At 36.9% G+C, this 25,357-nt stretch overlaps 3 protein-coding genes across 3 annotated transcripts; 2 read left to right on the forward strand and 1 right to left on the reverse strand.

Moving 5' to 3' along the window:
* Positions 1 to 583: 583 nt before the first annotated feature.
* LOC143862026 (Galactosyltransferase family protein) lies at positions 584 to 10,168 on the forward strand. The gene is made up of 12 exons (XM_077373015.1): positions 584 to 932; positions 1,154 to 1,217; positions 1,423 to 1,472; positions 1,577 to 1,770; positions 4,505 to 4,568; positions 4,672 to 4,744; positions 5,179 to 5,302; positions 7,521 to 7,608; positions 7,730 to 7,780; positions 8,793 to 8,864; positions 9,076 to 9,188; positions 9,759 to 10,168. Exons 1-12 carry the CDS (start codon positions 820 to 822, stop codon positions 9,779 to 9,781), a joined length of 1,029 nt encoding a protein of 342 aa, XP_077229130.1. The 5' UTR covers positions 584 to 819; the 3' UTR covers positions 9,782 to 10,168.
* Positions 10,169 to 10,911: 743 nt separating this feature from the next.
* On the reverse strand, positions 10,912 to 20,591 carry LOC143861193 (Ubiquitin-associated/translation elongation factor EF1B protein). The gene is made up of 5 exons (XM_077372125.1): positions 20,351 to 20,591; positions 16,458 to 16,510; positions 13,076 to 13,240; positions 11,678 to 11,779; positions 10,912 to 11,244 (listed from the first exon to the last, which is right to left on the reverse strand). The coding sequence occupies exons 1-5, from the start codon at positions 20,502 to 20,504 to the stop codon at positions 11,110 to 11,112; spliced, it is 609 nt and encodes a 202-aa protein (XP_077228240.1). The 5' UTR covers positions 20,505 to 20,591; the 3' UTR covers positions 10,912 to 11,109.
* A 1,568-nt stretch (positions 20,592 to 22,159) lies between these two features.
* Positions 22,160 to 24,795, forward strand: LOC143860281 (G-type lectin S-receptor-like serine/threonine-protein kinase SD2-5). The gene has a single exon (XM_077370850.1). The coding sequence runs from the start codon at positions 22,160 to 22,162 to the stop codon at positions 24,665 to 24,667; it is 2,508 nt and encodes an 835-aa protein (XP_077226965.1). The 3' UTR covers positions 24,668 to 24,795.
* The last annotated feature ends 562 nt before the right edge of the window (positions 24,796 to 25,357 follow it).

The following is a 25,357-nucleotide window of genomic DNA, read 5'->3' on the forward strand; positions in this document are numbered from 1 at the left end:
ATTTTAACATCGTTTTTTCTTGAGCCTTGTCATGAAAAACCACCTTTTTTACACATTCTTTTTCCTTTTTTTTCCTAGTAAATGAGTATGCCCCACCATACATATACCATTTTCTACTCATCGGCCATCATAACCTGATGTTGATACCTTGATGAAGATCATATATTGATCAAGGTGTTTATCAACGGCTTATAATAACCCATTGAACGATTGGACTCGAGGGAGTGACTAGATCAGTGGTCCTCCAATCAGATCAACGGAGGGCCCCACCATAGTACCATTTTTTTCTGGGAAATTAAATGGGCGCTCATATGTTCCCCCCGTAAACGGATAAAAAACGAAATTAAGGCTGTTTAAGACTTTTTAAGAGGGGTACTTATAGAAGGGAAAAAAAAGGGAGATGATATTTTCACCCCTCGCAGTACGCATTCGCCCCATTGTTAACGTGATTTGACGTCAAGAAACGTTAAAGTTGCCCACTTTTCACATTATAAGGGGGTGAATGCGTACTGCAGAGGGGTGAAAATATCATCTCCCAAAAAAAAATCATAATTTTCATTAGCAAGTATTTTAAAACGAGTTATCCCCTCGTCCGTTACTTACTTACTTTCCTTGTAATTGCAGCCCATAGAGAAAAAAAAAACCTACGAATTTCGTTACAACATCAATTCATTTCCTTACCTTCTCTTCTAGTCCTCGTTCTTCTCGATCCTACTCTCCCTTGTTCGGGTTCTGAAATCTAGGTTTTCTGATGGATTTTTTGGGGGAAATGAGGCTCTGAAGATCTTATTCTTTTTTATCTGTTTGTTTCGTGAAAAGATGCAGAGCCGAGGATCGAATCCCCGGCTATCTAATTTGGTGATCCGATCTCGGATTTCTACTGTGATGCTCGCAATGATAGCAACAATGGCTTCCATTTACGTTGCAGGCCGGTGAGATTTCCTCTCGTTTGGCTGCTCTGTTTTTCTTCCTAGGGTTTTCATAGATCTATGGTGGAAATTCCTGAATAGGATGAGTTTCTTCATGTTTAATCCAGTTTTCATGGTTCTATTCTTTTAAGAATACGAACTACTTTCTTGATTTGCTGCGAGTTTCTGAATTTCAATCTGATTGTGTTTTAATGTACGTTTTTTCTTCCCTTTTTTGAGTTTAGCCTTTGGCAGGATGCAGAAAATAGGGTTTATCTCATTAAAGAGCTTGATAGGAAAACTGGTCAGGTAATTTTTGCCTTTTTTTATTTCACATCTTTTTTTTTTTAATCTTTTAAAGGTTATATGCATTATGCTTGTGGAGAAGGAATGAATTGAAGTTTTGTAGTAGGAAGAATGAGGGATCTTTAAATATTTTTATTGCTATCATTAGTATTTTGCATTCAACAATCTCTGCATTGATAATTAAATTTACTAGATTTCCTATTTACAGGGGCATTCAGCTATATCAGTTGATGACACACTGAAAATCATAGCTTGCAAGTAAGCTGAGTATAGAAATTGTATCTGTTGTTTGTTTGAGGAATATGTTACATTGTTTGGATTCTGTTCAAAGTTTTGAACATAGAGAGTTTATTTGTTATTAGGGATCAGCAAAAGAAATTATCGACCCTCGAGATGGAGTTGGCAGCGGCCAGAAATGAAGGTTTTGTTGGAAAGTATTTGTCAGAGGGAAATGGGACTCATCCTACAAAAAAGTTGCTGGCTGTGATAGGAATCATTACAGAGTTCGGCCGCAAGAACAATAGAGATGCAATCCGAAAGTCATGGCTGCCAACTGGTAAAATACCCGTCTATCTTTGTGAGTTCTATCCTTTATTTGCCATCAGTGTATACTTTGGCGGTAAAAGCTTGCCAAATTCTGTGCTACAACCACTATGGTAGTGTTGAAATGTAGAAAGGAGACTGTTTTCTTCATGAAATGCTGAGAAATTGGGTTGTGCGGTCTTGGTTGTAAGGTATTTGGATTTTAGTTTTCTTAAGCATAACCTTGGTTATAATAATTGATTATGCTATACATTTTGATATTACTATGTCTGGGCATGGAAACACTGTAAATATATCTAATATGGCACTAGATGCGCTTGAATACGTTATTTAGCTCTACCAGATGGTGATTCTCATTATCAGGGATAATTTAGCTGTTATCCTGCAAACTGTATATTTAATTGGGAATATGTGATGCCATTTTCACCTCATCAAATGCTATTGGAATTTTAATTAATAAAATAGCCATTAGGAAACAAGAAATGTTTTTTTTTTTCTTTTTTCTCTTTTCTTTTACTCATCATTTTTTTTCTATTTAACATCAAATGAGGATATTTTAGATTCTATACCGTGTGTTAGTAGCAAAATAACGTTAAGCTATGATGGCAACTATTTTTTTTCAAATTACATAAATATCCTTCAACTTAAAATAATTTTCATCTAAATCAACTAACATTTTTCATAAATACCATGTTTTTGAAGTGAATTTAGCCAATAAATGGGAATCACGATTTTAGATTCCAGAAATGTGATTCCCTGAAATACAAATTCCCGATTTCCAATTTCAGGAAATGCGATTCTCAAAATCAGGAAACTTGATTTCCTGAAAGGTGTGAATCACTTCCCAAAATAGGGGAACACACTTCCCAAAATTGGGAGACACGGTTCCCACGAATCAGAAATGTGCTTCCCTGATTTTTGGAAAGTTTCGTATATTCCATTTCCATATGTGATTCCCCGGAAGCGCACTTCCACCTTCCCGAGGTTTTTGCGGTAACCTTGTTCCAGACTATCTCCAATCCCTTGCCTATTAAATGGATATTAACGGTAGTAGTTGGTTGCAACCAGTGGCTATGATGCAGACCTATCTTTGACCCACCCATCGGTGCACCTCAAAGTAATGGAGGAGGCTTGATAACATGAGGCCCCCCGCAGACTTGTAGGGAGCGGTGAAACTGAAACATGTGCCCCTCTTGACTTTCCATGGCGGATTACTGGTAGGGGTAATAGCCTAAACCTTAGCGATTGACTTCATCAGGGAAGAGAAATGGTGAAGGGGAATCTCAGTTAGGGAGCTTGAACCCATACTTCACCTGAGCAGCAGGAAGATTTAAATATACTTGGGAGGAGAGGTTCACATGAAATTGGTATGTGTTAAAAAACCTCACAGAAAAATCTAAATCCTATATATTTTTCCTAGCCAAAGAATTCTCACCTATATGTAAAACAACCAAAACCAGTTGCATAGACGCAGCACAAAATCAATCAGGTGCTGTCCAAACCAATCATGTAGAGTCTCTTGTGATTTTCCTTGCCACAGCGCCATCCTCAGAAGATCATCACTTGAATGCATGAACAGGTAAACAAAGAAACTGTGGTTCAAGCATTGAAGAAATAATAGACATGCAAAGCCTGATCCTAAGTGTGACCAAAATAATGATCCTTTGTCAATTGTGTCTCAAACCACCTCTCACATGTTTGTCGTTCTTCTCACTTCAAACTATGCAGATAGAGAGAGCACTGAGAACTTGGTGAAAGTTAATAAAAGTCCCTCTCTACCATGTACCATCATTTTAGTCTTTTCCTTTTCCATGTCAAATTAAATTCGGCGGTCATTGACCTATGAAATCATAAAGTATTGGATTCAATATTGTTGAAGTATAAAAGATTAAATAACGCCTCCTCCAACAGCTTAAGCTTTTGGAGTAATTGGTAGTTTGACTTGGTATCAGAGCAAAGGTCCTGGGTTCAAATCTCTTCGATATTAAAAATCCACATGGAATGGCCAACCCAAAAGAGGGGCCACATCACATGTGAGGGGGAGTGTTAAAGTATAAAAGATTTAATAACGCCTTCTCCAACAGCTTAAGCTTTTGGAGTAATTGGTAGTTTGACAAATATCTCTTGTTTAGTTTCTCTTCTAACACATAGTACAACAATTGTTACTTGTCATGTGCTATAGAGATATGGTCCCACACACCTTTACCCACACTCGCTCCCAGATGTGTTTATGCACAGAAAGCCAAGAATGTTAATTGGAAGGCCGCCCACGCAATCATTGCGTAATTTGTTTCTCATGCGCTGCAACTTTGTTTGTTATTATGTGCTTCCTATTAATCAAGGTTCTTGGTGCTTTGTGGCTTGTGTCACCACCTTGAAAGACGCAAAAAATGCAAATAATTGTGCTGTGCACATGCTGATTCGAATAATTAGATGAAATTCTTGCAGCAATGAAACAATCCTTTATTCCTTTTTAGCAGCTTATGGAATCCTTGTTCCTACGAATTGATTTATTTTTTCTCCATCAATTGCTGTTTCCATGCTAGAAAACTTGAATTTTGTTAATTTAGGCATACACTTGTCATGCTTGTTATGCTTTCCTAATGCTGCGAACTTGTATGTAGAGTTGAGCTTCTTTGTTTGAATACTCCATGATGTATATCTGTGTTTTGAAATCATTTTTTTTTCACTGGAATAGTTATTTCTTTATCGTAAGTGCTAAAACTAAGATATTTTACTTAATGCAGGTTCTGCACTGCAAAAATTGAAAGAAGATAAGGGCATCATTGTTCGATTTGTCATAGGAAGAAGGTCTCACTTTTTTTCCGTTTCTCTATGTTTGTCACTACTTACAAGAAATACATTATATGTTTGCGGTTTTAGTTTTAATGAGACCTTTGACATTGACTTGCAGTGCGAATCGGGGAGACAGTCTGGACAGGGCTATTGATAATGAAAATAGGCAGACTAATGACTTCATTGTTCTAGTAAGTTCAGCTGCTCTTTGAGATACATTTAAATTATGTTGATGATTGTTATAACGCAACATATGTTCAACAACTTTAGACTATTACATGCTGCAAACTAACTCCAGTTTTAGTTAGAGTATTAGACTGTTGTGGGATAATTAAATTTTGTTAAAAATATCGATGATATCAGTAGCATACAAAATCACTTGTAGACCTAATCTAAATATACTAGGCCAAGTTTTCTTCTTGTTCATTAATGTGAGAAATAATGGTACCCAAAAAGTTCTATTATTGATGACTGCTGGATGAACCAATATATTGAATGTTGTAACTTGTATCAGATGCTAGCGCAACTGATTCAGAGGCTAACCCTATACGATTAAAAAAAATGCATACCCCATATATATGCATCTCCATCACATTGTTATGATATTTTCTCTATTCTCTTTCAGAATAATCATGTTGAGGCATCTGAGGAGCTTCCAAAGAAGACAAAATTGTTCTTTGTTCATGCTGCAGATACATGGGATGCTGAGTTCTATGCCAAGGTTAACGATGATATCTATGTTAATTTAGGTAACCATCTCTCCATTTAGTATATAGAGTAATGGGAATTCTTGTGAGTAAATCTAATTGATGATTTATGTCAAATCTCTATGTAGACATGCTAATAAAGAAATGTTGCATAGGACATTTGTGACACTTGTTGACATAAAAACAGGGTCCAGTTTTTAATTTATCTTTCAATCTTTTACATTATATCTTCTTTATTGTTATACCGAATTTTTCTGTTTAACATATTTGTGTTTATTTGGGCCATGGTTTGCTAACTCTTCGCTCAGCTTACATGCTATCCTGAAACCAGAGACTGACTCAAAAATCGCCTGAAGCGACTCATATCAGATCAAGCCTGGGAAATTTATATTACCGGGTTGCATACGAAACAGGCTAGACCTGGTCCCACTTGGCTGAACCATTTTATCATTTGGTGAATTAGAATTATTGGCAAGTTGGTAAAGTCGGTCTAGAACTTTATGTAACATTGTTCTCTATTTCTTTCTCTTTCCGAAAGAATAATCATTCTAGATTTTTTATTCTTTTGAAGACATTTTGATCTTTCTAAAGTTGACTTAGTTAAGTGACATCTGATATATGAAAGCCATACCATTCATTTAAACAACAAGCTCTTCTTGCATCACGTGCTCAACAATCTCTTTGGAAAGCTTTTTTTTTTTTTTTTGGAATGATGAAAGCATTTCATTAAAGAAAGCGAGACCGAGGGGGTCCCAAAGGTACAGCGAAACAGAAATGAAAAAAACATACAACAATAGAAAGCAACAATTGGGGGGGGGGGGAGGAGGAGGGGGAGGGGGGGAGAAAGTTTGGTAAGAATCTATGATAATATCTTTAGTTGGAAAGTACACTTATATTATGAATCTTTGATAATATCTTTAGTTTTTTAGGAAAATATAGCATTGCTATATTCAGTAAACTAACATGTACTATAAAACGGTCATGAAAGCATGTGCACACATGCAATATAGACAAAATAACATATTGAGTTGATTTCCATTTTCTAGAATGGGAAAGGATTGATTTTGTTTTCGAAATGTATAGTCATACATCAGGTTTAAAGTCTTTAAAACTGAAAGTCTTTTAAAAAACTATGTGTCAATATGGACCAAGTGGGAGAGTGCTAGAATAATCTCTCATTGGAGACGAAGTGTGGGTGACATTGCACCGTCAGTTCTCATGGGATAAATCCATATTTATGTATTTTCTTAATAATGGGGTTTAACTAATAAAGTTTGTTCATGAAACACATGCAATGGAGAAGTAATTATAGATGCCAATCCTATGTATTATGAAAGAACAAAACACAGAGTTAATTTCCATATTCTAAGATCCCAAGTGAGTGAATTTTTGAGTCACTCTTTGTTTTTAAGTTGTAATCAAGTTGCAGTTGTTGTTATGGAAGCAATGGAAAAAGAAAGGATTGCTAAATAAAAAACCCTTAAAACTGGAATTATATTGAACTTAGACAAATCTACCACTATTTAGATGCAACCCCTTGTTTTTAGTACACCTATTGATTGGGGAGGATCTGTGTGACCCCTTCAATTTTTGGGTGTCAGTATCAAATTTAGGTCATATTTTCATAAGACCCGATATTACTATTGAACCTTGTTTTCGTGGGGGTGACATTATGAATAGTGGCTAGGTTCCATCAAGCACTTATGACATAAGATGATGTTAACTAAAGGATGACCCACAACAATTTCCATGCTTTCACAAGAGTCCTACTTGTAGGAGAAGTTATTTGATGATTTTTAGTAAGATTATTTGGAAGTCTATATAAAAGTCAGACTAGTGGATTAGATTTAGTAAGTTGAAAGAGCATTTGGTCACTTTTCTTGATCCTATTGGTAGATATTAAGAGATTAGATTGCTTGTAGTAGGATTCTTATGTTTGTGCAACTGTGACTAGGAGTTTTTTTGCAAGAAGGATTATGTGTCTTTTTCCAATTTTCGTATGGCTTGCATAACTTATAAATATGAAAGGCCTGTTGGCATTGAAGACAATTGAATATAATGAAAATTAATGCTTTCCTATGTTGATTGGGTGCAATGCCTTTTCTAAAGTGTGATGCTTCAAACCCTAATGCGTGATGCCTAGGAGAATCCTGATCCAACTCCAAGTCATTTTTCTATCACTATACTTCTCCTTTTTTATTCTATCCTTCTGTCTTTCTTTATTTCTTTTCTCTGATCTTGTGTTATATTTATTCCACAGATGCCCTAGGAGCCATGCTTGCAACACATTGGGACAAGCCTCGTGTGTATATTGGGTGTATGAAATCAGGCGAAGTTTTCTCCGAGCCGTGAGTTTAGTCAAAAGACTCAAAACTTTGATTCAATGATACATTTTCTAGAAGATGATACGTGCTGATGTTTTAACTACATCTATTTTCCATTGTCAATAACTTTCCATTGCTAGTGCAGGAACCACAAATGGTATGAACCAGACTCATGGAAATTTGGTGACAAGAAATCGTGAGTGATACTACTATATTTACTTTATCTTGTAGGCTTACTTCAAAGATGAACACTCGCAAAAACAATCAAATTTCATAACTGGCACAAAATGCACAATCACATTTTTAACTTGAAAACAAAATTAATAGTTGGCTTCCCCTTTGAGGGCCATGTTGTATTGATCTCTTTTGAGGTGGTTTGCCCCTGTTTTGACCATCTTGGTCGCAGGGTCTTCCCCCTCTTCTTTTCAATATAAAGCCTTATCATTCTAAAAAAAAACTATAAGTTGGCAGCAGATGACTGGTTGAATAAGACGGTCCTTGGTGCATACATGCATGATTCATCCAAAAGATAATTTCAATACATAATGCCTCAGGTCAAGATTGGCAGTTGCTCCTAGCTTGGGTTATCTTAGAATTTTTCTCAACCTCTTCCGTATATTCATTTTATCGTTTTAACTTGTTCTCTATTTCTATTATATTCTGTCTTGCGTTCTTTACTACATTCACATGCTCAAGAGCATGCTTTCAAGCATCCATGCAGCATCAAACTATGTAAAAATATATATACATGAATCAGTGCAGTTAATCCAAAATGGATCCGCATGTGATTTTTTTACCTAATATCTAGCGTGCTTGCCTTCTATTCCTTTGCTCTAGTAGTACTTGTTTTCCAAATCTCTCTCTCTCTCTCTCTCTCTCTCTCTCTCTCTCTCTCTCTCGGTATTCTAGTAATTTCCCTTGAATCGGGGATGTTTCAGTCATTTTTACCCGATTTGGGGTCTCCTGGTGATTTTTATCTGATTTGGAGGTTTTCTCAATGTATTTCTCAATGATAAAAACTGGGGGTTGTTTGCATACGCGCTACACACACAATTGCCATGGAGTGTTGGGCACGTACTCTACCAATTTTGGTTATCTACTCTCTCTCTCTCTCTCTCTCTCTCTCAATTTACCCTTTGTTTTTAAGTTTGCATTGTTTATGTCATCCTTCTATATTCTCCATAAATAAAAGCTTGTATATCCAACAGGTACTTCCGTCATGCTTCTGGTGAAATGTATATCATATCCCGAGCTCTAGCTCAGTTTATCTCTATAAACAAGTGAGTTCTTTTTGTGCCTTCATAATTCCTTGGTTGCCTGCATTTCATGTTGGATTAAGACAGGGAGGAAGCTTCATAGCTACTGATAGATGGGATTCAAATAACCATGTCCTTTTAGGATTAGTTCTTGGCTCCTCACGGGTTTGAAACTAAAAGAGCAGAAAAAGGTAATAACAAAGATAAACATGTCTCTTTTGTATTGATTTGGCAGGTCAATTCTCCGGACATATGCTCATGAGGACGTTAGTGTTGGATCATGGTTAATTGGGCTCGATGTCAAGCATGTTGATGAAGGAAAGCTTTGCTGCTCAATTTGGTCTTCAGGTATCTGTACTATCAATCTTCAAAACCCTGGAAAATTCACCAGATCTTCTTTCCTTACTTCAAGTGAACACATCCAATCCCCAAGTTTTATCAAAATTTCAAATGATATGCATTCTATAAAGGGTACTAACCACGAAGGCCCTGTTTGTTTTGGATTTTGAGAACCGATTGCGAATCCAAAACTGATTAATGGACCAAAATGAAACGTAATTTTGTGTCCAATAATCAGTTTTGTAATCAAAATCAATTCTCAAAATAAAAAACGAACAGGGCCTAATTCTATTATTTATTTAGATACGTTTCTATCTCGTTGGGTTTTTTTTTTTGTTTTTTTTAAGTTTTACATTAAGGCCCCGTTCGTTTGGGATTATGACAACCGATTATGACCCCCCCCCCCCCCCATCTGATTACTGGACTCAAAATTAATGTAATTTTGAGTCCAATAATCGGACTGAGGGTGACAATCGGTTGCCATAATCCCAAACAAACAGGTCCTAAGCCAAATTGTAAACTAATGGGGAGACACAATGTTCAATCTGGAAGAAACTGATGATTGTCTCTGAATTTCAGGTGCTATATGTGCCGCTGTTTGATCCGTCCAAGATCCACAAAAAAGGAAATCTCAGTACATGTATAACAGACAGTTCCAAATTAAGGGTTCTCTTAACACTCCCTCAGATGTCTGCTCATGATCACACCGAAAGAATCCATCTAATCCAAAGCTGATGTCTGGTAGCCTACCAGTGTCTCTGTTTTGAAGACTCAGCATTGCTTGCCTCCAAGCAAAGAGTTACCGGACAGAGCTTTTGGTCTTCTGATGTGGATAACATCTAGTTTTCGTAAAGGTATAAGAGATTAAAGGGACTTCACCCAGAGAAATGTATCGCGATCCATGCTCCATGCTGATTATTCTTTCATTACATGAACAGAACAAAAGAAAAACTGAATTCTTTTCTAATCCAATCTTGTTATGAGCCGTATCTCTCTCTCTCTCTCTCTCTCTAGATGCAATGCATCCACCAATTACTCTCCTTGTTCCAGACATACACCAATTACACTCTCCTTGTTCCAGATTTATACTTGATTGATTTGATTCAATTAAGTACTAATGGTGCCGATTTGGAATGATACACACGCCCACATATCGTGTATCACCATGTACGCATGCCCGTGTTTGGATTGTACAAATTTTGCATATCATGGTGTCACGTCAACCATATGGTTGGATCATACAAAATTTATGCCAGTGGATGATTCTGATCGTTTGATCAGCGGCCTTTAAATGGACATTTGAAAAATGGCCTGCACTTCATAGGTTCTTAACAACGGGACAGCCGTGAAGGCTTTGCAGAGATTGTCTCACTATAATGGTTGAGATCATGGCAGTGTAGACGGATTTGAACCTTTTGGGTAGATTTGAATTCCCAAAGGTTTTAGATAGAAGGCGATTTCCTAATAATAATCACGTAGCTAAAAAATGAGTGTCTTCCTCTTTTGATTGTTGCAGTATGTATTCAGAGATTTTTAAAAAAAAAATCCTTGTACAAGAGATTGGATATCACTTAATCTCGTATCTATCTTGAAGGAAACTTCAGAGGTGATAAGCTAGTAAATCAGAGTAGATCTTGAAGCTACCATTTCGGTTTCTTTCAAATTTCAATGTAAGATGGGCATAAAATTTGTTTTACAACAGACTACCCTGTTCATAAAAACACCACACGTATAGGCCAAATAGAGCAAGTCTTACGTATAATAATCAACACAAGTTCATATTACACTGATATATAACCTCTTATCAAATTAAAAAAACAGTAACACTTTTTTAAGTCATATGTACTGATGTTTATACGCGATAAACTTGTTTTAAAGAATAGAAAGTAGACCCAACAATAGAAAGCCAACATCATCAATTTGGACATATTCAAGATGAGCTATTGAGAAAATGGGCCAATGCCTTGTCGGTGTCGTTATCATACATGGCCAAAACTTCTGCAACATTATTTGAGGAGAAACCCATTTCTCTAAGAAGATTGTAACCCTTCACGAACTCCCGAACCTAGAAAGAAAAAAAAAAAGAATAAAAGCAATGCTCAGTCCCTGCTTTGCTTCAAGAACATTCCTAAGTACTTTCTAGTACATTACTTTCACAGGTATTGATGAGAGATAAATGGGTTGATACAAAGGCTGAATTCTACAATGGAAATTAGGTCCTTGGACTGCACTGAGAGTGAATCAACCTCAATTAATGGTGTACTTTATTATCAAATAAACAGAGGGAAGTGATATATCTGCCCCTTTTCATTACTTGGGCCAGCCGACTGCAGTGTAAGTAGGCAATCAAATCTGTTGAATCCTTCCCATGTGAAGTCAACAGCCCCTTTGCAGTCATACATAGATACACTGCAGCTGGGTGTCCCAAGTAATGAAAAGGGGCGGATATATCACTTCCCTAAACAGAATATGGAAATAATCAAAGAAATAACCTGTACCTTGGTTTGATTATCACCATAATTCAAAACCGCAAGGGACACAGCTTCTCGGTCAAGTCCTGAAGTGACGTATTTGCTAACCACTGGATCTGGCACATAACCCTTCAAAAATGACATTTACATCAGGATCTTAGTGCTCAAAGAGCGCATGCCAGGGATTAGTCCCGCCCTAAAATGGGTGGGGATACCCTATGTCATCCAAAAAGAAAAAAAAGATCACATGCCATTTTCATGAAGTGATTTGCTTGCAGATGATTATCTAGGCTTTTCACATTTTAAATTAGAAAAACTTAGCATGATGATAAACACCATACTATTCTCTAATAAAGCTAATTAGGGAATACATATCTGCACTCGCTGGTTTCGATTATGGAACTCCACTCCTTTGTACTCTCGTAAATGTAATTATCTTTTGAAGGAAGGTACAATATCCAAGATTCCCCCAACAACCAATCAAAATAATTGGACAGTAGAGTTCCAGCAAGAATAATAGAGGATAGAATAATAAAATTAGAAAACAGGACCTTACCTGCTCGTGCTGCAAGGACATCCAAAAGAAACAGAAAATAGGACTTAGATTCTGAGTAAGTTCTGCTTCATTGCTACTAAATATTCGTCCTATACAATATAACATATAAGGAAATTGCATACACACACCATTGTCTTAATGGCACTCTTATCTTTATTTTGCACTTCTCTAATTAGCTGTTAAGGCTGTTGCAATTCCAAAAAAACTAACATATAAATGACATACACACTACCATGTCTTAACAATGGCATTCCTATCTTTTATTTTGCACTTCTCTAATTAGCTGTTAAAGGCTGTTGCAATTCCACAAAAGATATCAACAGCCAATCATGAAACATGAATATTATTACTACGGAAATGAACACTTTAAAACAAAGGACTCATACAAAACCCTCAAGAACCTCTAAAATTATGCTAAATATCATAACGCTTTTTAATTAGTAAAAGGAGCAAGAGGTTTGGACTTGGCTCTCATTATAGAATGCAATTCAATTTAATTAAAATGGAACCCCAAGTCATTTTCCAGTTTGGACAGTGTTGTCAATTTTATATAAAACAAATAACTATAATTTAAATTTGCTCATGGAAAGAATGTTACATAGAATTCCAAGTTAAGTTCTAATTTACTTTTATATAATATAGGAAGTCTCACAGCATTATGGTTCAACAGCATGTAGTCGAGGTGCTCATAATATTCACTTCAATTGATGTAACAAATACCAAGGGTCTGAACACCAATAGCAGAAGAGAAACATTTGCAAACAGAAACTAAGTAAAACAGACTGAGAGTATCAACAGTCTCGTATGTATTATTCACACATGCACTGAAATAATATTTAACAATGGAAGGTGTTAGGGAAACATTATACCAGAGAAGAAGTTGATTCCGCAGTTTTAGATGAATGACTTTCCATTGAAATCCGATTCCAGTTTTGGCTCTCCTTCTCTGCCTCAGCCAATATCTTTCTTTCGAATTCAAAATCAAATTGGAACGTACTACGTGGAATATCTTCCACTTGTGGGGCCATCTGGGGCTGCAAAGTTGGCATTTAGCATGCATATTCTAAGCAGGTCAGATAATATTATGTACTTAAGATTATACCAACAGAAACCATTGATAACAAAACATTTTTCACCAGGAATAATTGCAAATAGTTGCATAGATTAAATGATTTAGACTAACATGAAAATAGTTTTTAAAAGTAAATATTATTGGTCAAACTCGAATTCCAAAGCTGTTTATAGTATTTCTTTTGTAATTACTATAAACCAACAAACAGGCAAGCAGAGAAATAATAGTCAATTCAAGGATCCCTACTCTGTTCTACAGACATCAAGTTAAAATAAAAATAAAAATAAACTCTCAATGGAAAAGGTACTACACAAGTACATATTGGACATTATGCTCAAGTGAGCATTTAGAAATTGTTATTTAATCATTTTTGCATTGGAAAACTCTTTTGTGACAAGCCTTATTTTCGGTAAGGAAAAGGCTCACTGAACAGAAGGCCCATTGAGTTTTAAGGATTTTTGGATACTGGTTGCATCATAGTAGATAGAAGTATTCTACATCAGTTGGTATCAAAGCCAAGATGGATCCTTGAAAGCTATCCGATCTTGTATTTAGTAAAGAATCAATTGGAGACAAGAAGGAAGAGATCAATGACTTGATGTGATAACAAGGGGAATCAATTCAACAAGAAGGAAAGAAGCATCATCAAGATATGAAAGAGTTAAAAATATAACATGTTCAAGTGACCTCAATTCCTACTCACTTCCTACACAATCATGGGGTGCCACTTGCACCGGGAGATTTCGATATTAACATGTGAGAAATTGAAGAAGAGATGAAACCTAGGCATTAAGACATGATATGAAGGAGTTAAAAAGATAACTTGTTCAACTGACACTAATTCCTACTCAGTTCCTATACAATCAAGAGGTTCCATTTGCACCGGGAGATTTCAAGATTAATATGGGAGGAATTCAAGAAGAGATGAAACCTAGGCATCAAGTCCCCTATTTTGTAGGAACTTGAAAAACGATAACTTTTAAAACCCTTTTAACTGGCAGATTTTTTAGGGAGTAGTTGCAGGTTTATGAAATGTCCTTTAGTCCTTTTTTATTTGGAATTTTTCCAAAATATAGGACTATATAAGAGGGTGTCACGGTTATAAAGAATTTTAACTACACATTTTGAAGCAGTTTTTGAAAATATGAAATAGAAAGAAGAGTTAAATATTTTCTGCGTTTCATTTTTTGTTGTTGAAGATTTCTGCGTTTCTTGTGTGCAGATTTTCTAAACATGAAAATTCGAAAAGAATGGGTTCCAAATAAGAGGAGCTCTTACTTCAGATTTCTACTAGACTAGTAAGATCTAACCAAAAGTTGTAAACTTGTAACCAACTTGGCTCTGATCTTGGGCTATTTCATTTCTAGCATAAAAAAAGATTGATCGACAAACAAGGTTAGTTCATATAACTTTATACATAATTTATTTTCCCTCCTTGAAAGGTGATGTTCTTTTGCCAGATTATTTGCTGACTTAGCCGGGAGAATATTGTTGATCGAATTTATTTTATTGGTCATTCTAAACATCCACGGAAATTCTATCTTGATAGATTTCATGGTTTTTAAGGAATTTTGGATACTAGTTGGATTATAAAATTTGGTATGAGAGCATCCATAGTAGATAGAGTTAATTTACAGCAGTACTCATGCTTTAGAATCTTGCAATTCCAAGATCCTTAAAAAAAAAAAGCTAGTTTCCTCCATGTGCAAACAGGAACCTTGGCCTTTTGAATCAGTCATATACAGCTCCAAGGAATTCATTACGCATATACTTCTGGAGGGTGATAAGACCAATTATTAATAGGTCATCGTTGGTTGAGCTTAGGTACATTTGCACAAAGGGTGAGACTGCATTCAATACTTCCATGCTCAGAGTTCCTTCTCTCACAACTTACAAGTTACAATGACGTCACGGTCAACTTGTCACTCCCAGCATTTTCAAGACCCAAAATCCCAATCAAGAACACGTAAACTTGATGAGTTTCAGTTGAGCTGCAAATCTAAATTGAGTTGAAGCTTTACCAAATCAATCGATTAAGCCGAATCTCAAGATGTCTTGATGACTTGTTGTGTTCAATATGGCCTAATGACTACGGTGTTGTCTATGGTGATTAAGCTCAGTGGATTAATATTATTCAGTAAAGTAGGTTTGAAAAGAACAATGCCTGCAAAAAGATAGGTTCTAAGACATGGTTTCAAAAAAAAAAAAAATTTAGTAACATGTACTGCAGTAGCTTAGCTAAGGGTTGGAGGCGATGTCACAAATATCTCGACATTTTCAAAATATAGCGATTTTATCACGATATTTTGAAAAAACAACAAAATCCTGAGAATTTAAAAAGTATAGCGATATTCTCATTTACCGAGATAATATCACGATATTTTCACAAAAAAAATTATTTTTATTTTTTTCTTAATTTATATATTTTTATATAATTTTAAATTATTTTATTTTATCATTTTCCCAACATAAACCCGAAAAATAAAAAAAGATTAATATATCCCGAGATTTTCCTTTCCCGAGAAATTCCCGAGTGCGATATTTGTGACATAGGTTGGAGGTAGCTTAGCCAATGGTTGGAAATGCCCACTCATAAGCTTTGTTCCTTCTCTTTTTCCATCGCCAATGAGAAAATCAATATGGTTTTTTAAAATGAGATGCAAAGCAACTTTTTATTACTGTCACTTGGATGTCATATAATAGGCTCCATAGTTTATTTCAATCTAGAATCTAGATCGATGGAACCTGGGCTTTAACAGTCTAAAAAAATCACTTTATGTTTCATGACATTGCACTGTAAAAAAAAATCGAGATCAAGACCATACAAATACTAGAAACACAATACATAAAGGAACATCATTTGTAAACATCATTTGTTTCCATTAGATCAATAATAGAGGAACTGTCAAATGCTAAACATTATCACAAAAGTATTTTTCAATTTCATATATGAATTTATGATAACTGTTTTACTCTGATAATGATGACATAAGAGTCTGCCTAGTTAACGATACCATATAAGTCAATAAGTTGAAACAAGCATTATATCTATGATAAGAATTACCACACTAAAAGGTTGGCATACATCATGACTCTCCTATGACCAATAACAAGTTCAAGAGGCTCAAAATGTCACATACATTCTACAAAGAGGTAAAGTAACTGGAATCAAATCTTACAGGAGGAGTTATTCGATATTCTGGCTTTATTGCAACCCTGATGCCCAATCCCGCTGCAAAATAATAATTGAGCTTTAAATTTTCTATGAAAATCTCAAAATCACGAGAAGAGAGAAATTGCAAAAATCATTAAAGGATAGTAAGTCACAACATGAGGTTAAAGATAAAGAAGTATCAGTTACAAGAACAATGATCATAGAAATTGCTGAAACATTATACATCTTAGAAAAGTATCAGTTACAAAAGCAATGACCATAGAGATTGATGAAAATATTATACATCTCAGAAACAAAATATTTGTGCTTACTCTCTTCATATAATAGGGTAATTGACACAAAGTATAGAAGCAAGTATTCTCTACGATGAATATACTTGCAACGTTGTTTTTAAACTATTGTTCCCCACAACTAATAAAATTTGCATTCATAAGGTTTTAAATTTAGATTCACAAATTACAATGGATCCCAATGGGGAGATGTATGTGTAATCGAGACCATTCATCCTGTAGCCCATCATGAGGCAATCTGTATGGCCCTAGTCCCATATGGAATGGACATGCCATCAGTAATATTAAGGTATTTGTGGGCATTTATCTGTCGGATGAAATGCCCATTCGGCATGGGACCAAAGCCACACGAGTCCTCTCGTGATGAACGACAATATCAACGTTATGTATTACCAAAAAATTATTTGTGGCTCCGAAGAGCTTAGGTTTCCATTTAGAACAAATGGGGTATTTTATATTTAGCAATTATAAGGAAATTTGTATTCATAAGGTTTTAAATCTTGATTCACAAATCACAATGGGTCGGTTTTAAATTTTGACTCAGAAATCATAATGGGTCTCACTGGGGCCATGTATGTGTAATCGAGAGCATTCATCTCGTAGCCTATCATGAGACGATCAATATGGTTCCAGTCTCATGTAGAAATGGGCATCTCATCCGTAATATTGCGGACTACAAAAATCAATGGTTGATTTTTAGTGGGCATTTATCTAATGGATGGGATGTCCATTCAGCATGGGACCAAAGCCCCACGGTCCTCTCTCGTGATGGACAACATTATCAATGGTCTGACGAGATTTAGGTTTCGTTTTTGGTTTCTTCCTTAACTATAGGTTTTGATTTCATTCGATCCTAAACAAGTGAGGGTTGCAGTTGCAGCCAACAATGAGGAGAAGGTCGTCAAAAATGTAGAGAGCAAGACATTGATCTTGCTCCAACAGTGAGAAGGTTGTCTCGGCGGCAATTGGCAATGACAAGAAGTTGCTGCAAAGAAAGAAGAACAAGAAGATGAATGTATGCATCATTTTTTTTCTTTTTCTATCTTTTCGCCTATTTTCTTCACCATTTTTTCTGAAGAAGAAGCATATGCATAATTGCATTTTTTTTTCCTTTTTTCTATTTCTTCTTCTTTTCCTTTTGTTTTTTGATTTTTCTGCCCGATATGAAGAAGAAGAAGGAGAAGGAGAAGGAGAAGGAGAAGGAGAAGGAGAAGGAGGAGGAGGAGGAGGAGGAGGAGGAGGATATTACATCTTTGTAATCCTTTTAAGGATTGTACTTGGACTTTGATCCACTTTTGTATAATGGAGGGGACAACTTGGCCCAACCACTATTCAATAAAATGTCAATTTTCAAAAAGAAGAAGAAGAAGAAAGGGTATGTCGACTTGGACAAAACTCGATCGAGTCCTAGTAATTTGGACTCAATATAGTCACCCCTTTTCCGCATAGGCTCGACCGAGTTCCGACTTCCGAGCAGAGTCAATGTGTTTTGAAACACTAAATCAAAATGCTCTTCAAGCCAAAGTTGAGGCAAAGAGAAATAGGCCCCTCAGAAAACGAGTCCTAGTAGGCCAAGACGCAAAAACCCAAAAATCAAATTACTCAAGAATGTGATCAAGATGAATCCAACTTACTCCAAACAATTCTGAAAATAAAACTCCAGGCCTCATGAATGACATTACAGTGAAGAAACAAATGATCAAACCATTTACCCTGAGGCAAGAGACAAGGCACAATGATTGAAAATAATCATTCCACTGCTTCAGAGATGATAAACTGTTGAAATTTTATCCAAGCACACCACTCAATAATAGGCAATAACTCTTTGTGGAGCAGGCACCCTCCAGAACCTTCTGACATCCAGACCCTTCTGACAGGGGGATGGAAAACTGCAGAGCAATCCGGCCATAGAAAGATTGCATCGAAAACGTGGCCATAGAAAGATTGCATCGAAAACGTGGCCTCCGACAAATTTATCTAAACCCATCTATCCTACCCCTATTGTCTATTGAATAATGGAATCCAATCTAGACACAAGAGGCAACCAAATCAATCTTCCTATAAAAAAGACATACATAATTGCACCTTCCAAACAACTCACCCATCCTGAGATCTTAACGATTCGCCCATACTGATCCCTCTGTTTTTTTTTTTGAAATGGTGTTAATTTATTAGAAAACCAAAACCACGACCGAGACAGTCATGGAAAAGAGACCATACTGATCTCTTTTCCCAAAGCAATATGGAAAAGCAAAGAAAAATGATCATTCAAGGAATTATTCCAACACCAAGTGTCCCGCCAGAATCTAACTCGATCACCATTAATCACTCTGAAGTCTGAACCGAACACTTTCCTGAAACGGGCCAACCATACAAATAATGTAATGTAAATCTTGAAACCCTGACACTTGTATGCATCTCGAGAATACCAGCCCCCGAAACTAGACTCATACCTCTCCTCAATGATTGGATGCCATATCTTTGGAAAGCTAATCATACAAATCCAAGATTGGGATACATTAATGCACATGCACATTTCAAATAACATCAATTTAAGGAAGCACTTTTTGAAGTTTGTGTTCCCAAATCAAAAACCAAGATCCAAACCAAAAAGATGACATCACATGGACCATGATTAAGAGTAAAACTGATTTTCACCGAAAGGTATTTGCACTAGCACACAATGATCTATCATAGCATTGCACCCCTCAGATCTAAATCATCCCTGAACATTGCAAAAGATTCCAAAGGAGTGATCACCGGTCCACATGCTCATAAAATAATGAAGGGCTACAGAGAGAATGAGAGCATTTGAGTGGCCTACATGATTAGCCAGCCACTTGCATTGTGACAAGAACAGAGATCTATCCTACACCATGCAAGTAATGTTTCTAATACATGGCATGAAACAAACATCCCTATGTAAATAAGGAACACACAAAATAAGGAGGCGTAAAGGGTTTATTTATATCACCTTCATAGTATCAGATCATACCTTCCTATGGTATTTATCACAACCTCCTCTAATAACTTTGACCAGAGATTATACAAGACTACTGTCATATCATCGATTTGTCAAAGGTATTGATGAATTAATTTGAAACAAGTTTGCTGTTAGAGAATACAAATACGATTGACCATAAACAACGTAAATCATAGGTTAGAGAACACCTTAAGTACAAACCTAATGAGAGATGGATTGAAAAATTGTCAGATACCACTAGACAAAATTCCGATAAACCTTTGCATACTTCTTCTCTGTGTTTTAATTAAAGCGAGCAAGAACATGAATCTAACATTTTCTAAAGTCAACCCTAAAACAACCCCTTTCTTTTATGAAAAAAACCCTAAACAGAATCATGAAAATCATACCACAAATGTTTAACGGATCAAAGGGAGACAGAATAATTACACAGATCCAATTCAAATTTTTAAAAATTAATAATAAGCGAAGTGAATAATTTAAAGAAAATTCAATCAGAAATAGATGGGTAAAAATAAAAAAAACAAAAAGAAAGAAAATAAAAGGATTTTTATGACAGAATTTCTTGAGAGAGAGAGAGAGAGAGAGAGAGAGAGAGAGAGAGAGAGAGAGAGAGAAGCCTACAAGAGGGTGATGAAGGGGCCTGGTGTGTAGGAGGAGGAGCAAGGGGCTGACCGGGCTGGCCGACCCTAGGGTAGAAGGATGAGGCCTGAGTGGTGTTGTTATTTGGCCTGTACATGGGAATGTTTTGGGAATTCCTGTAATCATAATCCATCATATGGAAGAGAGAGAAACACAGGTGAGGGAGAAGGCCTCAGGGGAACAAATAGCTTCCCCGGTTTGAGTGAATCTTGCATATCTGGTCATGCTACTTCACCAAAATACTCTTGGGTAGAATTTTTTTGGTTTTTTTTACTGGAAAAGGACAAAAATGTCTTTATATGTGAAAAGATAAAAATTACATTGTGAAAGGACCAAAATAGTCGTGACGCGTTTTGTGTTATGTTTTGATAAGGAGGGTCCACCAAGGCAACAGCTCAATTCAAACTCACGCATTAGGGTGGGGTCCACCATTTTACCTCATGTTTTGAGTGAGGCCCACTCATTCAATGATCCAGGTCATTCACTTATTGGGACATGATAGGGCCCAATAGATAATTTTTTTGAGTAGGTCCCACTTGCATTTTTGCCGATCTACAATGCATTTCTAAGATATTGCCAATGGGTAGAATGGCCTTCTGGGAATTTTTGTTCCACTTCCTTGTTTCGGTGCAACATCTCTCAAGTGGCATTGAAGGAAGGAAAGTAGAGTGGTGAGGCCCAACCAAGGAATCCAAAACTATGATATACTATAACCCTGTTTGGTTGCTCAAAGCAAGGATATCATCCGCGTTCATGATCTTCCACTAATCTTCCCAACGAAGGTTTGATTGCCATTTTGCATTGAAACTCCCTTTTTGACTCCAAGACATTTTATACACATCATAATTGCCTTTTTTTTCCTACGTGGCTGCAATGTTCCCTCCGTTGGAAACAAACTATTGAACTCTTGAATCCATCGGACTGTTCCATTGACACATCTGCATGTTCACTTCAATTTTACATACGAAGATATTTTGGTCTTTTATGAATAAAACCATGGGTATTTTAGTCACAAATTGCTGGCATGACTAGATTTTCAAAATTCGCTCAAATGTGATAACTATTTGTAAATTAACAAACTTCCTATGGAAATGATTTTTCGGGCATAACCAATTTACGTTGTGGCCCATCAAATGGTTTGGATCATCCACATTTATATGGTGTAAGCCCGTATAGTCCAGTATTTTTCAAAAAGTGCCGTAAGGCCTGCTCCATAGGATGATCCAAACCGTCCATTTGTTGGGCCAACACAGAAATAAGTAGTGCCCAAAAATCATTACCATAGGATGATCCTAGCCCTCCATTCTATTGGGGGACTGCACATTATTGAAACCTCTATTGATCGCAGGGTTAGGATCATCCGATGGAAATGATTGTGGCCCAACAAATGGACGGTTTGGATCATCCTATGGAGCAGGCCGTACAATACATTTTGACAAATGTTGGACTATAGGGCCAGGGCCAGGGCCACACACCATATTAAATCTCCTATATTTTACACCACCATTTCATCATATTTTTTCCAGCTCTTGTTAGGCCGACTCATTTGATTGTTATGCCGGCCAAAGAATCTCATCAACATTGCCATGTGTTATTTTTTGCTTCTTTTTGTTTGGTTACAGAATAAGTCGAACTTGGATTCATCAACAGGCTGAAGATCAGTCAAACATAATTGTAAATATCTGAGGATCGTGGGAAAACGAAAATTGTCATTTCATTTTGAGGTTTTTAAGTCAAGAATCTGCTTGCAGGCACTGCTTCTACTGAACCCAAGTGCAGGCTTAGAGAAGTATGTGGCCTTTGAAATGGCTTCTTGTTCTTCTCCTATTCTCTTCTTCAAACTCTGTTCAGGCCTTTCTTTTTGGATATAATATACCTTCCACTGCAAACCTCTCTTCTACATGGACTAATGACCAAAATTTTAGACCCTATATACAAAATTTTAGACCCATTATTTCCACAGGAAGTGGCCCCAACGAAAACTATGATCTTAGATTCTCTTGTGGATTTATCTGCAGTGGAACATGTGATTCGTTTCTTTTTGCCATCTTCTCAGAGGGTATTATACTAGGGCCTGTTGGATCAGTAAACCCTCACATAGTCTGGTCAGCAAACAGAGACAATCCCATCAGTGAAAATGGAACCTTGCAACTAACCCAAGATGGAGATTTGGTCTTGCGGGACGTGGATGGAACCATGGTTTGGTCTACTAACACCTCTGCCATGTTTGTTGTAGGCATGAGGATCATGGAGACAGGAAACCTTGTGCTCTTTGACATGAACAACAAGACTATTTGGCAATCTTTTGATCACCCAACAGACACACTACTTCTTGGGCAGAAGTTGGTAGCTGGGCAAAGGCTTACGGCATCGAATTGGACTAGAGGTCAGTATAATTTTTCTGTTGGTGCCGATGGTTTCGAAGCTTTTGTGGAAGCTGACCCTCCACAAGTGTACTACAAATTCGTTCAAAATGGTTATAGTATCACACGATTTGTGAACGGTAGTCTTGCTGTTTTCACAGCTAATGAAAGCAGAAAGATTGACGTTTTACTTGTGCCCGAGACATCGTCGGTCCAGTACATGAGGCTGGAATTAGATGGACATTTGAGAGTTTATGAATGGATAGTTAATAATAGGGTAGCAGGGTGGCAGGTGGTGTCTGATTTGATGAACAGGGCGTTAAGTGACTGTGATTATCCCAAGGTTTGTGGGAATTATGGGATTTGCTCAAATGATCAGTGCAGTTGTCCTAAAGGAATCGATGGTGGAGCCTATTTTACGCAAATTGATGAAAGGAAACCTAATATTGGTTGTTATAGAATCACCGAATTGTCATGCCATACTCCTCAAAATCACCACCTTGTAGAACTTGAGAGAATCTCCTATTTCAATACTTACAATGCTACAATTCTAACAGAAATGGACGTACAGAGCTGCAAGGGAGCCTGTTTGAACAATTGTTCTTGTAAAGCTGCAGTGTTTGGGGCCTTTGGGCATCATAATGGTGTTACAGGGTTTTGCTTCTTACAAGATCAACTCTTTTCATTGAAAGACATCCAGAATGAAGTAACCAGGTTTAATTCATCTGTATTCATCAAAGTGCAGATTCCCCCCATACCCATAGCACCTTCCTCCACACCTCCTGGAAAGAAAACAAGACAGACTGCAATCGTATTGAGTTCCACTCTTGGAGCTTCAATCGGATTAATTCTTATAATTAGCATCTGCATTGTGTCGTTAAAAGGGAACAAAAAAATTGCAGGAGAGGAGGAAGATAATGCTTATTTTGATCAAGTACAGGGAATGCCCATGAGATTCTCTTACTTATACTTGAAAGCTGCGACGGAGAATTTTTGTAGAAAGCTTGGGCAAGGAGGATTCGGATCAGTCTTTGAAGGGACTTTGGATGATGGCACAAAAGTAGCAGTGAAATGTTTGGATGGTATCGGCCAAGTGCAGAAAGAATTCTTATCGGAGGTTGAAATAATAGGAAATATTCACCATGTCAACTTGGTAAGGTTGATAGGATTTTGTGCGACGAAATCATGTGGACTTCTCGTTTTGGAGTACATGAGCCATGGGTCCTTGGACAAATGGATCTTTTACAGAAACCAAAACCCTGCTCTTGATTGGCAAACAAGACGCAAGATTATCCTTCACATAGCCAAAGGATTGTCATACCTCCATGACGAATGTAGACAAAGAATACTTCATTTGGATATTAAGCCCCAAAACATCCTCTTAGACTCTGACTTCAATGCCAAGGTTTCTGATTTTGGGTTGTCTAAGTGGATTGACAAGGACCAGAGCCTAGTGATGACCAGAATGAAAGGAACTCCTGGGTATTTAGCTCCTGAATGGTGGTTGGGATTAAAGATAACAGAGAAAGTTGATGTCTATAGTTTTGGGGTTGTGGTCATAGAAATCATGTGTGGGAGGAAAAATTTGGACCTCACTCAGCCTGAAGAAAGCATTCATCTGCTTAGCCTGTTAATGAGAAAGGCGGAGGAGGATCGACTACTTGATATAGTCGACAATGGTAGCGAAGATATGCATATTCGTGGAAGGGAAGCTGTGGAGATGATTAGGCTTGCCATCTGGTGTCTACAGGGTGATTGTAGTAGAAGGCCTTCCATGGCATCCGTGGTGAAGGTTTTAGAAGGTGTGATGGATGTGGAACTTGGGCTAGATTACAACTTCTTGACGCCACCGCCAGTGGCGGCAATGGCTCATAGAGAAGTCCATCTGGGTTCCTCTGGTACAATATTGGCATCAATTCTATCAGGACCCAGATGAAAGAAAGTAAAGACAGGTAACAAGAAAAAGTTGATGATCTGCTTTTGTTTTTTTTTGTAATTAAGAGTAAAATCGAAGTCTGCTTTTGTAATGTTTGATAATCAAGATGGATCTTTTAAGTTATTCTACATGAAGTTTCCAACTGAAAGTTCCCATTTTTTCATACGGAAATGTGAAACAAACACTAAATCCTGCTGACCACACACTCACATATGCATCTTGGTTGAGAGAGAGGGATGGCCTCTCCAGATACCTTTTGAGTGATTTAGGGTTCTTTTGACACAATATCATTTGCATACAGATATCAATAAATATTAAATGGTGCCTCAGCGCACGAGGCTCCCGCCATTGCGGGGTCTGGGGAGGGCTAGATGTATGCAAATAGGCTGTTTCCGTGACTCGAACCCGTGACCATGAGGTCACAATGGAGCAACCTTACAGTTGCGCCAAGGCTTACCCTCATAGATATCAATAAATATCTATACCAATAATTTTTTTTGAATAATTTATTATTCTTTTGAGGCCAATAAATATCCGTTTTGTTTCTCAGAAGATAGGGACTGAAACAAGAATGGAGAGGGGGCCATTTTCCAAGAGAACAGTTTATTTAGCTTGGGTTTTGTAGGGCACTCATTAAGCACCATTTAATTGCCTTTGGGAACTTGAATTTACACATACTTTTAGACTTTT

Source organism: Tasmannia lanceolata, unplaced genomic scaffold, assembly GCF_043159265.1.
Source record: "Tasmannia lanceolata isolate RefF3 unplaced genomic scaffold, GAP_Taslan_0.1 ptg000037l, whole genome shotgun sequence".
Lineage (NCBI taxonomy): Eukaryota > Viridiplantae > Streptophyta > Magnoliopsida > Canellales > Winteraceae > Tasmannia > Tasmannia lanceolata.

Coding starts and splice junctions, on each gene's coding strand:
- LOC143860281 (XM_077370850.1), top strand. CDS start 22,160: ATGTGGCCTTTGAAATGGCTTCTTGTTCTTCTCCTATTCTCTTCTTCA.
- LOC143861193 (XM_077372125.1), bottom strand. CDS start 20,504: ATGATGGATTATGATTACAGGAATTCCCAAAACATTCCCATGTACAGG. Junction 13,241..16,457: donor AATATCGAATAACTCCTCCT/GTAAGATTTGAT, acceptor CCAACTTTGCAG/CCCCAGATGGCCCCACAAGT. Junction 11,245..11,677: donor ATGGTGATAATCAAACCAAG/GTACAGGTTATT, acceptor TTTTCTTTCTAG/GTTCGGGAGTTCGTGAAGGG.
- LOC143862026 (XM_077373015.1), top strand. CDS start 820: ATGCAGAGCCGAGGATCGAATCCCCGGCTATCTAATTTGGTGATCCGA. Junction 4,569..4,671: donor CGATTTGTCATAGGAAGAAG/GTCTCACTTTTT, acceptor ATTGACTTGCAG/TGCGAATCGGGGAGACAGTC. Junction 4,745..5,178: donor CTAATGACTTCATTGTTCTA/GTAAGTTCAGCT, acceptor ATTCTCTTTCAG/AATAATCATGTTGAGGCATC.